The sequence below is a fragment of the Tasmannia lanceolata genome, unplaced genomic scaffold, assembly GCF_043159265.1.
Source record: "Tasmannia lanceolata isolate RefF3 unplaced genomic scaffold, GAP_Taslan_0.1 ptg000019l, whole genome shotgun sequence".
In the NCBI taxonomy this organism is placed as follows: Eukaryota; Viridiplantae; Streptophyta; class Magnoliopsida; order Canellales; family Winteraceae; genus Tasmannia; species Tasmannia lanceolata.
The window spans coordinates 2,411,021-2,427,571 of record NW_027518696.1 but is presented as its reverse complement, the minus strand read 5'-3'; the positions used below and the strand labels follow the sequence as shown (position 1 = coordinate 2,427,571).

Here is a 16,551-nt window from a genome sequence, read left to right as displayed (position 1 = left end):
ATGCGTAACGTTGCGCAGCCAAGTTTTCAAAGTTATGCATCTTTAATATCTCGAAATATGTAATAGCTCACTAGCATTGTTATTCTGCTTCTCTATTGCTTGGATTTGCTTCTTGTGTGCCGATTTCTGATTTGAGCATCGGAGTGGTCTTCTGGAGTCCAAACTCCGTACCCCTAACACATGTTCTTTGAGTGAGCAAGGATCAAGCCTCTACCAAAGCACATCTGACCAAGTAGATTTTGGTAACAACAATAGGTAAGAATGGAGCAAACCTCCAACCTCTTGGCTGAGGGACAAAGCCTTTTACCAATGAGCTAGTGTCTCAACCCCAATTGTACGGATCCTAGCAGCTACTAAGAAACTCATCATCTAAAATAAATAGAGGAGTGCCAATACTAAAACAAGGGAGTGCAGACATTATTTCCCAAATTAGGTTTGGGAGAAAATTGGCAAGATGAGCCATGTCTGGATGCTTTATGATGTAATATGGATTACGAATCATGTTGCTCGTTTTGGATTTTGAGTCCAAAATTGATTATTGGATTCAAATTTAATTGCTATTTTTTTATTCTTAATAACCAGTTTTTTTCGACTCAAATTTAATTGCGATTCTACTAATCAGTTTTGGTACTAGAGTCAAACCCCAACAACTCCTTAATGATAAAATTCCACATGTACGACCGACCCAAAAGAGTTAGGGAAATCCAAATGGTTACATTATTTCCCAAATTAGGTTTGGGCAAATAACCCAAAAATCCGATCTATAGAGGGTTAGGTCAACACTCTAACATTCAGATCGGAGGGTTAGGATCAACCTATGGAAATAATTTTTGGGGCACAACCTATTTAGGCTGTGGTTCATCTAATGGACGGTTTGGGTCATCCTATGGTCCGGGCCATACCATACTTTTAATAAAGTGAGAGGGTTCTCATCAAAATTCAGTAGTGCTGATAACATTTCCTAGAGTTATTGCTTGTTTAACACATACAGTACCAAATACCATTATACGTAGTCAACCTTTTACCTTCGATTTCTAAACTGATCCTAAAATCTCAGCTTATTTTTTTTTTCCCGTATAAGCATACCAATTTTGGACTCGCAATCGGTTCGCAAAATCCAAATCGAAGGGGCCCTAAGAGGATAAGAGTAGTTAGAATCAAGGGTTTAGCTGGGCTTGCTACAAAAATCAAGGTGATCTACGGGGATAGAAATCCTTGGATAAGTTGTTCCTATGATTGGTTATCCTTCTTGGATAAGTCTATCTTGAATGAGCTTAAGTCCAACTTGAATAAACTTTATTATTGGTTACCCTACTTCTATAGTATACCCTACCCATTAGGGCTGTTCTTGGCGTTAACAGTGTATAGCAAGGATAAAGTAATTCCGAGCTTGCTATCCCAATGGGGAACAGCCCCAGCTGAGAAAAGAAGAACAACGAGAATTTATGAACCAAAAATCAGAACCCGAAATCTATACATTCTTAAAAACACTTGAAGATAGCACTAGTTGATTCTGACGTTTATATCCATGTTCGTCTTGTCACCAATTCGTGGTCAGCATAAAGAATCGAAAAAAGCCAAAAGGAAAGAAGACATAACCCATTACAATTACTAGCCGGGAGCTAATATCTACACTATCTTTGGTAGATACACAACTTTTCATTATTTTTAACTCTTGAAAGAGTTTGGGAATTATAACATCCAATGAAATTTTTAAAAATAGAGTAAGGTGCATCTACCAAAAAGATGTTCCTTACTAGACTCATGCAATGGCACATGGAGGGTGGGAAGGTGACATGGGTATGGAGGCAGTAATTTATTTATTTTATTCAAGGAAATTGATATTTCTATGCCCTTTTGTTTGTATTTTCCTTAAAATTAATGAAGTTAAATACAAACAGCAGGAGGTGGAAATGCAGCCATTTTAATGAAAAGACAAACAAAGGAGGGTGGAAATGTAGGAAAGGGGCTGCAAATATTATTTCTCATTATTTAATTATTTTTTGATATAACATTTATTGAGAATAATATGTTTTTCATGGGAGCAACGATAGATACAAGGGAGCCCTTGCATAAAGAGCCACAAAAGGGCTCTTGGTCGGATCCGCATCATAAAATGTAACTGATTTTACATTTTCAACAGATTTTAAAATGTAACTGAAAATGATGTGGATCCAATGAAGGGCCCTTTTGAGGCTCTTTATGCCGGGGCTCCCTTGTATCTATCATTCCTCTTTTCATGGTTAAGAGACTGAGAAGATAACAATATAAATTACATATTAGAGTGGTTGCATCACTTTCATAGGAAATAACGTGGAAAGTGGATTTTCTGACCATCAAACCTCTCACTCCATTATAAAAATTTCCCAAAAAAATTCTCCCGTCCTGATTTTTTTAATAGATCAAGCGGTTTGGCGGTCAAAAAGCCTCATAAAAAATTAGTTTCTACGTTAAGAAAGTGATATAACCAAATGGGCCAGAGAAACAAAATTTCACTTCCATCAGATCACAATTAAGAAAGGGGACTCAAAGGAAACTTTGATTCCTTACAAAATAAAGTACTCAAAAACTTGGAAGCTCTATAGTAATCTCATCATGTAGTATATATCATAATTACATCCTTCCACGCAGAAGAACTTATTATTCTAACATGGTATCAGAGCAGTCTTTAAAGCCAGATAGCGCCCGCTTTTTTGAGCAACGGAATAAGATCGCCACTAAGGTGAAGAGACATAACCTTGTCAGTAGACCCAATAAGTTTATTGCCTATGAACACGACCGGCACGGGTGGGCTACGGCCTAGTAGACTATTGAGAGCTTTCTCCATTTCCCTTCCTTTGCTATCCTCATCAAGTTCATAGACAGCTGGGTTCACTCCGAGCTCGCAGAAGAGCCTCTTAATGGCATGGCACATGCAACATGAGCTTATGCTGAAAATCACCACTGCCTTTTGAGAAGCCAATCTCAATACTCTATCCATCCCTAAAAATCAAAGGTTGTTTTCTCTTCCCTTACCAGAAATTGGACTAGAATATTATAAAATTCCTTTGAAATAGAGATGAATGTGGATAGAATGTTTTGAATTGGAGCTTTTTCTTTGGATATTGAGTTAGAAGTGTAAAGGGAGATGAACAACCAACAAGAGCTATACAATGAAAAAAGAGCTAAAGAAGAGGAGAACAGGAAGAAAGATGAAAATCTTAAAATGGGTTGTTGATAAATTCAAGTAAAAGCTCAATGGTGATTGGGTGGAAAGTGTTGGAATGAGCTAGATTAGGAGAGATAGTCAGGGCAAGAGGGGAAGGTTGTGTGAGACTGAATACACGAAGGCTTTGGTGTGATGACTTTGAGGTGGAAGCTAGGGAGAGTTATTTATACGTGTTTATGTGGATGGTGGATTGCGTTTTCTTAATGGGGAAAAATAGGAAGGGAATGTTTCTTTGATAATTCGGTGCATACCTAGAATGCCCCTTTATCTTTTCTTTATATCGACCCAACTTGGGGAAGGAATAACATGTCGGTTTTTCATATTCCAACCCCTGCCTTTCCAAAAATGATAAAACTGCCCTTGTCTTTTCATTTTCTGCCTGGTTAACCCCTCCAATTTATATTCACACGCCCTTGTTTTGATAATGGGCCTCCTTTATTTTAGGAGGGAGTCGATTTAAGGTATTTGGGGGTCGATTTATCACTCCCCTTATTTTATTGAACACCTTCTTGCTCGGCTATTGTTAGTCTTTTGGGAATAAGACAACCTTTTCTGTGTGGTTCACCACTCCAAATAATGTTCACACCCTTTACTGTCTGGTTAATGTCAATTCGTGAAGATGGTTTAGGCCAATTTCAAGATGGGAGATGACCTCCGCAGTCCCTTGTTTTGGTATGACACTCCTCTATTTTGGGTAGAAGTACAAGTGGGGCCCACTTGTTCGATGATCCAAATGATTTATCTTTTAGGACTGGTTATGAATGATCCTTCATCAAAATACACCCTTATATGGATGGTGAGATCATGCTGATCTGTATTCACGACCACAAATCCAAGGGCTAGAATTGTCCGATAGAAGTGGATTTCAATACATGACCCATCCATAGAAAGGCCCAGGGGATAAGTGTTTTTGGATCAATGGACAAGGGGGCCTCGCTTGTACTTCTATCCGCTCATTTTTTTCATGGAAAAATATTTGCATCCATCTAAGCGTCCTTTTCTCTCTCCTCTGGGTTAGAGAGAGAAAGAGGAGAGAGATATAGACACATGGGGAGTCGATTTAAGATACTTGGGAGTCGATTTATCACTGCCCTAGTAATTTTTATCACATTTTATTTTAACCCAATGTAATATCTATCCTAGGAGCATCTGCTGAGGCTGAGAAAGGAGGTGGGGATGGGGTTTATCCAATGGAGACACCTTTTTACACGTAATAAGATTCGCATCCAACTCATGAAAACGAAAGGCCAAAAAAAGTGAATAAATTAATAAAAAGGAATAATTAAAAGCCACAATTCAAAATAATGAAAATAAATTGCCATTCAAAAAAATGAAAATAAATTATCTAAAATGAAAAATATAGGGTACTTGAGATGGTTTATCGGCTACTGCAGTGTATGGTTACCATGATTATTCAGCCATAAGGAACATCCAATATCTATACCTAAGAGCGACCCTATTGGACTATCTCACCAAAGTGCATTTATTATTCCTTTATTTTTATTTTTATTTTGACATGGACATTTTCACATTTGATGGATGAGATTCAGGACATATAGTGGGGTTTCGATTTATTTCATATTATCATATTAGGAGGTCGGCAAATGGTGAGGCTAATGCTTTGGCTCGTGTATGCGGGGGTGTCTAGGGCCAATTTGGAGACTTTTGACTTCCTTCCCCTTAAGCTTTAATGGTTTAATTGTTGATGTTTCTTTGCCTTCTTTATGTTATTTTTTTCCTCCGTCTGTGGTCAGTCTTGTTGTATGTGTTTCTTTGATTCTTATAATTTCTTTTGTCATTCAAAAATAATATTCTTATACTATTTTATTATAACTTCAATACAAACGAAAGGCAATGTTACCAATAAATTTCTGATATTTAGTCAGTAAATCAACCTAAATTGATATACCATGTTGGTGTTAAAGGGAAGTGATATATCGGGCCAATTTGATTACCTGGAACACCCAGCAGCAGTGTATGTGGCAATCAGCCCCATTGAATCCTTCCGACGTGAAGTACATCAGTCACTCTGCAGTCGTTGATACACTGCTCGGTGTCCCAAGTAATCAAAAGGGGTGGATATTTCACTTCCCGCGATAAATTCCCAACAAATATTTTGTGTGGCTACTGATGTTGGCACTACCAGTTTTTGATAACTGCACTAACTCAGCTTGTCTTTTCTTATTGAAACATTTGTCAAAGGTTATTAGTTATTACAGTTCCCAAAAGTTAATAATAAAAAGGCAATCTGAGTTTGTGCAATTATTAAAACATGGTATAGTGCCAATATCAGTAGCATTTTGAGTCTAGTGTTGTTTCTATTCAGCCACCGACAATCCATGCTAATACATGGACGCCCATCACACTCTGTCTGGACACTGTGTATTTTTATTTTAACGAGTTTGTATTAAAACGTACTTTTGAGTCACGAGTGACGAGGTGGGTCTTTCGTTTATTTCTGGAAAAATCCATATCTTGGTGGGCCCTTTTTGGGTGTGGATCGAATCTTGGCGAATGCATGAAAGTTCTTTTCTTTTCTCGCTTTGATGATAACGTCAAAATTGCAAAGGGAACTTATGATAAAATGGAATTTATAGAGCATGGAGAGTGACATAGCCCAAAGGCAAATAGAAAAGGTGTGGCAGTACTCAAGTACGTGGGCCTAGTTCGCGTAATATATCAGAAACAAAAGGGACATTTCATATATGACACGTTCATGGATGTACATACATGTATGGATGCATGCGTTTGAGAGTGCATGTTTTGTTTTTCTCCTTTCGTTTTTTTTTTTTTTTTTTTTTTTAACCTAAAATGGTTTAATGGCTCATGTCCGTTATTTCCTTTGTAACTTAAAATGGATTGTTGTAACTTAAAATGGTTTAATGGCTTATGTTCATTATTTCCTGAAAGTTACAAATTCACAGTTATAAATTCTCCATTTATTTCCTGACAGTTACAAACTCTCCATTTAATTTTTTGGTGAAAAGACATGTCCGTTCTTTTTCTATAAATAGCAAACAAATTTTTGTTTATAAACAGAGTACGCTTACTGTTTTGTTCGGTTGTGGAACAAGTTTCGGCTTTATTAATCATGCTTATATCTCACTAACAATTCTTCTATACATTCCAATTCTATTATTGGTTTACAACAACAATTTTAACTTGTTTGATTTTGATAAATTAATTAAAAAAATTAATGATATCATACATCGTTGATACATCATTTGCCTGAGTTAATTAGATATTTTTGTAAAGAAAATGATGAAAAGACTGTGTTTGAGTCCAAAATTCACGAAGTTGAAGATCACATCTTCTGCCCCAGAGTAAGGCCTTGAGAATCACAAGGAAAAATAGTGTAAAATGAACCATATTTCAGATAAAAATGATTTTGTTTGGGGTTGATTATATGAGTTTAACACTTTAAATCCTAAACTATAACACTCTAAATCCTAAACTTGACGTGTAATATATATATATAGTACATTTTGCCAAAAAATAGAATATGCTAATGCACATTAAACACTTAATTTGACCTTAGTATCCTAAATACGGCTTCCTACAAAACAAGATAAATGACATAAAAGGGCTACTGATATCGACACTACCATGTTTTAATAACTGCACAAACTCGTTTTAAATAATAAAAGACAAGCTGAGCTTGCGCAATTATGAGATCGTGCAATTATCAAAACATGGTGGCAGGTCGACCTATAAAAATGGCTAAGAAACTTATTGAAAATAGTAAGTAAAATTATAATTTTACAAACCTCTTAGCCTTGATCGATCTGACTTACCCTTGTAAAGCTAGCCATGACAATTCTAATGACATTTCATGAAGCCTTGATCCAAATATCAAATCAAAAGTTATGGTTGTTTGAAGTTTTGACCTTTCCAATAGTTTTATTTACATGGTATTCCATAGGGGTGTAACTTGGGTTGGGTCGGGTTAAGCTTTTGCTAAAAAATGAATAGGAATCAACCCGAACCCAACCCGATTTTATAGTAGCAGCTCAACCCGAATTCCCAAAAATTGACCCTAGTTGCACCCCTAGTATTTCATAAGCCTCGACCCAATGACAAGATCAAAAGTTATGGTTGTTTGAAATCTGACCTTTCAAATGGATTTATTTTGTTCTAGTCATCTAGAAACTCTTCAATCACCTATTCTATGTGAGTAGTGTACTCAACTCAACTGAGCCTTTGTCCCAAAACTAGTTGGGGATGTGAGTAGTGTACTATTATTCGTATAATCATTCTGTAAATTTAATAGCCATCTTACTATATAAAGTTCCTCTCGTGTAATCTAATATCAATATTTGTAAATTTTCATTAAATTGTATGGTTGTAGAGTTTCTAATCTGATTGTTTTTCTAGGATTGATCTAAGTGGAGTTGCCTGCATTCTTCTACCTGCATGGTGCATTGCTTAGCAAGAAAACATGCACATACACATGGATGGATATACATGAAAGTAGGAATATATACACACGCAGAGAGACAGAGAGAGGTATAAATAAGTGGATGAGAAATGTCAACTTTTGATTAGATAGAGATAAAGAGGAATGCAAAGTCGGATCGTAGCATCACACAGATTGGGTGGTTGCTGATGAGATAGCACACATCTCTCGTACAAATAGGTGGTACCCCCCTTTTTTTATTCCCCGACCTCAAAAAAAAGCTTCTTTTCCCTTTTTTAGATACCCCACAATAAGAGGGAGAACTTAGAAAACTTTCAATCACTTGAATACATAACTTATATCTAAAGGAGATGTTTGGAAGTCTGATTATCGTATTACATTCAAGTGTGCTTATAGTTATAGGACTAACAAAGTTGATAGTTTGCCCGAAGCCTCAGTTGTAGCTGAGGTGTTGGACTAACAAAGTTGATAGTTTGCCTGAATCCTCAGTTGTAGCTGAGGTGATGGACTAACAAAGTTGATAGTTTGCCTGAACCTCAGTTGTAGCTGAGGTGTTTGGAACCAATAAACTAAATTGGGTTTCCTAATCCACGCTTAAAGAATATGAGAAGGAGAATGTGTTTTAGGTTCCTCAATCCATATTCTATAACTTTCTAACGATCTCGAATTCTCTAAATCTATGTCACTTGTCTCTGTATGATTCTGGATAAGGCTATCCACGAGGTATGGATTCCATCATTGTGGTACGGTTCCACGTGTAGGGCATCCACTTACGAGGTTCACTTCCTTTCAAGCCCCCCACATGGGCTTCTATTCATATGGTCTTTCACATGTCCTTTTCACAGAATTCCTAGACAATTTAGGCCCTGTTCATTTTCAATCATGACTCAGGCCAAAACCTATTATTGGATTCAAGATTACGTTTATGTTTCGTTTAACATTGTGACAACCGATTGTGAGTGCAGGATTGATTATTGGGTTCAAAATTACATTTAAATTTGAGTTCAATAATTTGTTCAGTACCCACAATCGGTTGCCTTTATCTTAAACGAATAGGGCCTTAATTATGAGTCCAATAGTTGGTTTGGACTAACAATCGGTTTTAATAATCTAAAACGGGGCCTTAGGAAACAGGATAGAGCCCAAGAATCTCTACACCTAGTTAAACTATTGTCATCAGTTTACATAGCCTAACTACTAGTCAATCTATGAAACATGACAAAACCCAATACCCTCATTATTGGACTCATAATCGATTCTCAGGATCCAAAAGAAACACGGCGTGATTGAGAGAAGTGTAAAATAAAGAGAGTGACCATGTCAAAGCAAAGCTAGTGCAGATCTCTCTCTCTCTCTCTCTCTCTCTCTCTCTCTCTCACACACACACACACACACACACACACACACACACACACACACACACACACACATATTCTTCTCTAATATAAAATGCAATCCACCATCCCCACAGGCATGTATAAATAAGCCGTCGTAGAACCTCAATTTCAACAGTGTTTTTCCCATACTTCCCATCCTTGTTCCAGAGACTCAAAACCTCCATTCAAGGAATTTACCTACTCAGTTTCTTGATTACCCTCTTGAGAACTTTCTACTCCTTGAACTTTTCTAGATACAAAAAGAGGAAAAAGGTTCTTCAATTTGTTAGAATGGATAGGGTGGTGAGCTTGGCCTCGCAGAACGCGGTGGTGATTTTCAGCATCAGCTCATGTTGCATGTGCCATACCATCAAGAGACTTTTTTACGAACTCGGAGTGAACCCAACAATTTACGAGCTCGATGTGGTACCGAAAGGGAAGGAAATGGGTAAGGCGCTCGCCACTCTATTGGGCCGTGCTAAGCCTGTACCCGTGGTGTACATAGGCAATAAGTTGATAGGCTCTACCAATGAGGTCATGTCTCTCCATGTCAAAGGTACCTTAGTCCAACTGCTCAGAGCAGCCGGAGCTATTTGGGTGTAGTAAAATCGGACGCTGCTTTGATACCATGTTAGAAGAATAAGAGCTATCTGGGTGTAGTAAAATCTAAAGCTGCTCTGATACGATGTTAGAAGAATAAGCTTTTATACATAGAGGTTCTAGGCTTACCCGCATGAGGATTAGAATAAAAGGATCAAGGATGTACTTTTTGCTTACATATTTAGCTGTTTTCCCTTTTATTTCTATGTTTACATGTAATTGTAGCAAGCTTTCTACAAGTAATAACTTTTTCTCTCATTTATGAAGGAATGTTTAGTTTGGGTTGGACCAAGGTTTTAAATTTCGGTTTCGAAATGCGTTTCGGTCCTCACCGAAACCGAAATTTTGGAGAAATCGATCGAAATTAAATAAAGCAATATTTTAGCCGGTACCAAATTTCGACGAAATCTCCGTAGTTTCGTTTATTTTGACTGAAATTCCAGGATAATATTAAATAATCAATAAAAAAACTGGTTTTTTGGAGAGATTCATTAAATTTCGTGGGAAACGAAGTTTCAATCTAAATTTTGTAAAGTTTCGACTTTACCCAATTTCGGTTTCGATCTCCACTGAAACCTGAAATTTTGGATTTCGGTCGAAATTTAAAACCATGGGTTGGACAAAACAATGGCAGTACGAGTAGGGGTGCAACTTGGATCTAGTCAAGTTGAGCTTTTGCTAAAAAATGATTGGAATCAACCTGAACCGTACCCCATTTTGTGGTATATACAGACTGAAGTTGCACCCCTAAGTACGAGATGCCATTTTTTCATAAACCAATGAATTAATGACCATTTCTTTTATGAGTTTATTTAGAAAAACAAAAAAATCCATAATAAAACCACTTGAAAAGGGTCTAGTCATGGTTAAAAAGGGAGTGCATTTATCAATTCCCAATCAGAATTGCTTGACACACTTGTTTCATGGAGCTTCCCAACAGCCCTCGTTACTTAGGCAACTTACCCTATAATGCACCTCTTTGATAAAATGACGAATAGCCATATAAAACTACACATGGAGATATTAGGAGCGTTGTTGCCCTACAATGCATCAAATGATTTAATAACACCAACTATAAGAGCTCAAGCTTTTAGAGTGATTGGTCGTTTCGCATTAATGATCATTTCTTCAAGACAAAACACCCGTCCTCTTCGATAAAATGACAAATAGCCATATAAAACTACGCAAGGAAGGTATTTGCTAGTGTTCATCGTGGAAGGCATTTCACAGATGGGCTGTTGCATGTGAGAGCAGCCACCTCATGAATGAAGACAAAATCTGCCAAAAAGTGAGCCGGTGTGGCTGCTCTCAATTGCAACAGGTCATCCGTGAAATACCTTATACGATGGATGCTAGCAAATCCCCACATGGAGATATTAGGAGGGCTGTTTGGGACAGCTCTAACACAAGCATGTCCTCATATAATTTCGAACTCTTTTTTGTCATAAGAAAAGTTTATGAGAAATTTATTACCCAAATGTCGAATCATCATAAACCATACCAGCTAGGCTCAATTCGCTTGTAAAATGAGTTGACTCGCTAACAACTTCTCAGGCAGGGAAAGTGAAGTCCACCGAATTATGCGAAATTTGAACCTCTTATTTAATGTAAAATAATGAACAAAATAAATGAGGTTTGGATTTTTTATGGATTTTTTTTAATGGCTGGATTTTTTATGCATTGAAATGTTAAAGAATATGAATTAAACTTTGATGGTTCTAGTTCCGGTAACCTAGGCTCGGCTGGTATTGGAGGCCTTCTTAGAGATGATTATGGTGCTACCAAATGGGCCATCTGTGGCACCATAGGTTTCAAGGATTTCAAAAAGGCAGAAGTTTAGGGCCATTCTTCATGGCACTAGGCTATTAGCTATAAGCTAGAAAGGGTTTAGATAACATAATTGTGGAGGGGAGTTGATTGAAGAGGGAATGGACACTTTGGAAGGCCACCAGTTTAGATTCCATAATGATACTCGTTGGTTGGTCCGCTAATGCCTAGGTGGATAGGCTAGCCCGGGTTGGAGTTAGCCGGATCTTCAGTTTCTTGCCTCCTTGACTTGATCTTGTCCGTATATTGTTTTCTCTTCAAGGCTTCGACCTCCTTGGTCAGCTTTCTTTATTATATCTAATAAAATACAATGATTTCAAAAACAATGTTAAAGAATATATTTATAGTTATAAAATCAACATACTTTATACTTTGGGGGCATGTTTGGGTGTAGGTATTTTTTCTCTCATGTAAAATTTTCCTTAATTGAGTTTTCCATGGTTTGGTCTAGGGGTGCAACTCAAGTCGGGTTCAACACAAAAATAGTCGGGTCAGGGTGGGTCGGGTTTTCCCAACCTAGGTTGAGTTAGGGTCGGGTTCGGGTTGAGGGTTTGGGCAACCGGACCCGAGTGAAACCCGATATTTTTTATTTTATAAGCTTAAAAACTCAGGTCGGGTTTAGGTTGGGAAAATGGGTTCCTCGGGTCGGGCTGAGGGTAGGGTCGGGTCGGGTCAGCCTCAGCCCGACCCAATCCGAACCAAACTGCACCCCTAGTTTGGTCACAAATTTTTTTAAGGAAAATTTGCCAATGGGGGACATCCACATAGGAGGATTACCGACGGGGGACACACTTTTGAAAAATTGTTAAAGAGGGTTGATAGCCTCCTTTTGAGAGTTTGATAACCCCGCATTTAGAGGGTTGATAACCCCCATTTCGTCCCTCTCTAACAATTTTTCAAAAGTGTGTTCCCCGTTGCCAATTCTCGTATTTTGCAATTTTTCCTTTTTTTAATTATCGTAATAAACTTGATGCAAAAAAAAAAAAAAAAAAAAAATCAAAGAAGAGAACCCACTCAGACCCTCATTCCTCTCTCGCAAAACACCCCAGACTCTAGGTTTTCGTTCTGATGAAGAAAGCTTCTCTGTTAAATAATAAAATATGACAGTCTCTAGATAGAGCTTCTTCCATCAGTTCCTTGCCCTAAGTGCCATGGATCCAATGAATATATTGAGCCAAAACCCAGATTCTATTTTTGGGAAATTGTGCCAGAATAAATACTTGTTGCTTCTTCATGCAAAAATGGAGCCTCCTTTCTTTACAGGTACCAAATTGAGGTTTTCCTACTTACAAATAAGAGTTTTCACCCACTGTGTTGAAAATCATTGACTTGTTTCTATTTTTGGCTCATCGAATCCTTACTTTCATGTTTGCAGTGCTTAAGTTACCCTGTTTTGCATTTCTATATTTTTGTAGTTGGGCTGGAAATGATTTGTCTAATCTATGTTTGAAATATATTTTTCAGTCCAACCCAATATCCAGGGAGCAGATGGAAGGCAAAATAGAGGTGGAAGGTGATTTCTTTAATGTTATTTCTTGGGTTGAAGGTAAGAGTGTAGGTCCTTGGAGATTAGCTAGGTTTTTGGACCAAATTTCTGCCATGTACGAAGAAAGATTTATTAGTTGATCCAAATAAAGAATGATAATCCTATGGTGTGTGTGTGAAGTCCAGTACTTTTGGAAAAGTATTTTGGGGCCACCTTCATAGGACTATACAAACCGTTTTTTTGTTGGACCACAATATGAATAGGTCGTATCCCATATTTCATTTTCTTAGGATGATCCTAACCCTAGATAAGTAGATGGACTGCAAATTATAGAAACCTCTATAAATAGGAGGGTTAGGATACCTATGGAGATAATGTACCTGTTTAAGTAGTGCAGTGGCCCAACAAATGAACGATTTGGATCATCCTATGAAGTGGGCCCTATTACTTTTCGAAGAATATTGAACATCGCGCGCGTGCACACAATTTAAAAACTCTATTTGTATTATATCTTGCATATAATTAATATGTACATACCATATCTTCTACATATAAGATATGATTTAAGACTAAATAACTCAATGCCTCCATTGTTGGACCATAATTAATCCTATGGATACTAAAGGATTTGTGAAATCTTTTTATATCCCATAGTTTCAGACCACAAATTAAGCCAACGGCTACAAAACTTTATACCTTGAGTGTAATGGCAAATTTGTAATACTAGGACGGATGTTCTTGCTCATTTATTCAAAGTTTGAATTCGCCAATAGTTCGGTGACGTAAATGTTGGGGAAAATACTCCGTGTTTGGATTGCTGGAAAAGTCTTTGTAATGAGAAATATTTTATCAATATCTTCCCTTTGTTTACACACAAGAAGGTAAGAAAGTGGATTGGGTAGGGAATTTCTCGAAAATTAAGCCATTTGGGGCTCACTTTTGCAGAGATGAATTAAAAAGTAAGCCTCCTTATTCATTTAATTCGACCAAATATGGCAAATCCAATGTAAAAACATAGCCAATATAGAATTCTGGCTTTTTCGGTGTCCTCTACAATAGGAGTAAGGAGCGTGGTCTATGGGCAATTGGGAATTTGGGATACCCTTGGTCAACAAGAAAATAAAACAGAAAGTAAAGAGCCTTTTTTTTATTCTTTTGTCACACATTCTCTCAATCTATCTTCCCTCTTGCTCCATTTCTCTGCTTTTTTTCTTATATACACAAGACCCCCTACCCATTCAACAGCAAAAGCAACATAGAGAGACAGAGAGATGGGAACGGAGGCAAGCTCCACCCCAAAGCTATCCTTCCACTCTCTTCCGAGCAAACTACATGAGTCTTCCGGCATGTACAAGTACAGCACAGATGATTGGAATGGTTGATGGGATGGGAGGGTCAATGGGCCGGCCTGGATAGTCTGATGGATCCAGAGGGTCCGAGCTCTATTGAACAGAACTTGGGTACAACCATTCTTAATAATTAAAAAAAAATGAACTTGGGTACAACTGTTGGATCCATCCGACATGATTCAGATCCAAGTCCTATGGTGCTACATTAAGCTGGAGTGAACCCGGCATTGTAGTTGCAGAGTCTATTGGAGTGATGTGTGTGTGTGTGTTTGATTGGCCCTCACATAGATAGGGTGTCCACCAAAAATCAGCCCCATAAGATCATCCCAACCCTTCAAACTGTGGAGGCAAAAATGGACAAATTTGTGAAGGTTTTTACACGTTCATTTTTGCCTCCACAAATCGTAGGGTTGGGATGATCCTATGGAGCTGATTTTTGGTGGACACCCTATCTATGTGAGGGCCAATCAAATGAATTCTTTGGATCACCAAAACAATGTGGGCCCATTGTATTTTAAGCCGGCGGTGTAGCTAAATTATGGGGAAAGTGTTGGTGAGGTTAAGCTCACCAAACTTATGGTGAGCTTAAGCGCCCCAATCACATGGGTCCCACATTTTCTGTGGTGATCCAAACCATTCATTTGCAAGGCCTTATCATAGATAGGGTGTGTACCAAAAATCAGCTCCATAGGATCATCATAACCCCTCCATTTGTCCATGAAAAAAAATGGGCAGATTTGTGGACAAATAATGTCTGTCCATTTTGACCTCCACAAATGGATGGGTTAGGATGATCCTATGGAGCTGATTTTTGGCACACACCCCATCTATGTAAGGGCCTTTCAAATGAATGCTTTGGATCATCCTAAAAAAGTAGCCCCCATGTGATTGGGCGCTTAAGCTCACCATAAGTTTGGTGAGCTTAAGCTCACCAACACTTTCCTCATATATATATATATATATATATATATATATATATATATATAGTTGTAAGAAAGAAAAACTACAGTGTCTATCTTCGATTTGTTCTACATAATTTGGTATTGAAACATCCATTGGAGATTTGTTTGAAATAATTTGTTTTCAAAGCCAAGAGCTCTCGGAAAGCCCTCTGGTCTTGAAATATGTGAAGAATCAAGTGAGAATAAATCAAAGGGACTGAGGAGATGTTGCGACAACAAACAGAAAGACAAAACCAAAGGATGAATGAGATGCGAGAATAGTTCGCAACCAAGCCACATCATATGCTCCATATTCACCATAAATGACAACACTTGATTGTGTACTACAAGTAGAAGATGATGAATCCTATGAGGATTTGACTGAAGAATCCTATAAGGTATATCAATCTTTTTTAATACCACAAACCAATCCAAAAGAGGATTTGTTCAATACCATAGTCAGCAAAATTAGAGACGAGAAAATTATGCTTAAGGGTTTCCCCATCAAAAGAAATTGTACCAAGAGAATTCAAGTACAACCAATCGACGTTGGAGTGAATTGATAAACAGATATATGGCCGATCGATGGTTTGGACGAGATGAGTATTGATGTTTCAGCTTATCTATAGATGATATACCACCAGGATTACCATTGAACATTATCTATTCATGTATCTTACATGGAAAAGTGGTGTGGTTCTTAGGTTTGTACATTTCTGTTGCGATGTTTTCGTTGACAAGCTAACATCGTTCAAAGATGACAAACTTAACTTGAGGTCCAGTTCTTTCTAAGAGGAAGTGATTGATGTAGTAGATGTAAATTTCATTTCGTTTCACCTGACATGGGCGAACTTTTCATTTCAGTCCGAAAACCGGAACGAAATGCCATATGAAACATTTGGTTCCAAATTTTGGTGAATTTCGGCCATTTCTGTCGAAATTTTCCGAAATCCAAAGTTTCATCCAAAATGGCCACAATTCTGGATTTCCTCCGAAATTTGATAGTTTAGTTGTTTTTCTTCTACGCTCCTGGTTTCTTCTTGGTTCTCTTCTCTTCTCTTCTCTTCTTAGTATTTACATGTAAAGTCATTTAAGTACTTAATATTTACATGTAAATAAGGGAATACCCCCCATTTGGATTCATTAAAAATAGTTTCAAGACCCAATTCTAAGAGGATAAAAAAGTAAACTTTCTCATTCTAGAACAAAATTCGAAAAAATTGGGCTGGGTCAAAATCTTAACTTCCAAATGATGAGGTATCTTTCCAATTTTAAAAATTCATAAATTCTATATTTTTTTTTTGGATGGTAGCCAATTATATTGAAAAAAGACTGAGATGGTCAATA

The 16,551-nt window shown here is 37.4% G+C and overlaps 1 protein-coding gene across 1 annotated transcript; it reads right to left on the bottom strand.

Annotated features, from left to right (window-relative positions):
- Positions 1 to 2,484: 2,484 nt before the first annotated feature.
- On the bottom strand, positions 2,485 to 3,363 carry LOC143852880 (glutaredoxin-C1-like). Its single transcript, XM_077362519.1, has one exon. The coding sequence runs from the start codon at positions 2,978 to 2,980 to the stop codon at positions 2,669 to 2,671; it is 312 nt and encodes a 103-aa protein (XP_077218634.1). The 5' UTR covers positions 2,981 to 3,363; the 3' UTR covers positions 2,485 to 2,668.
- Positions 3,364 to 16,551: the final 13,188 nt, after the last annotated feature.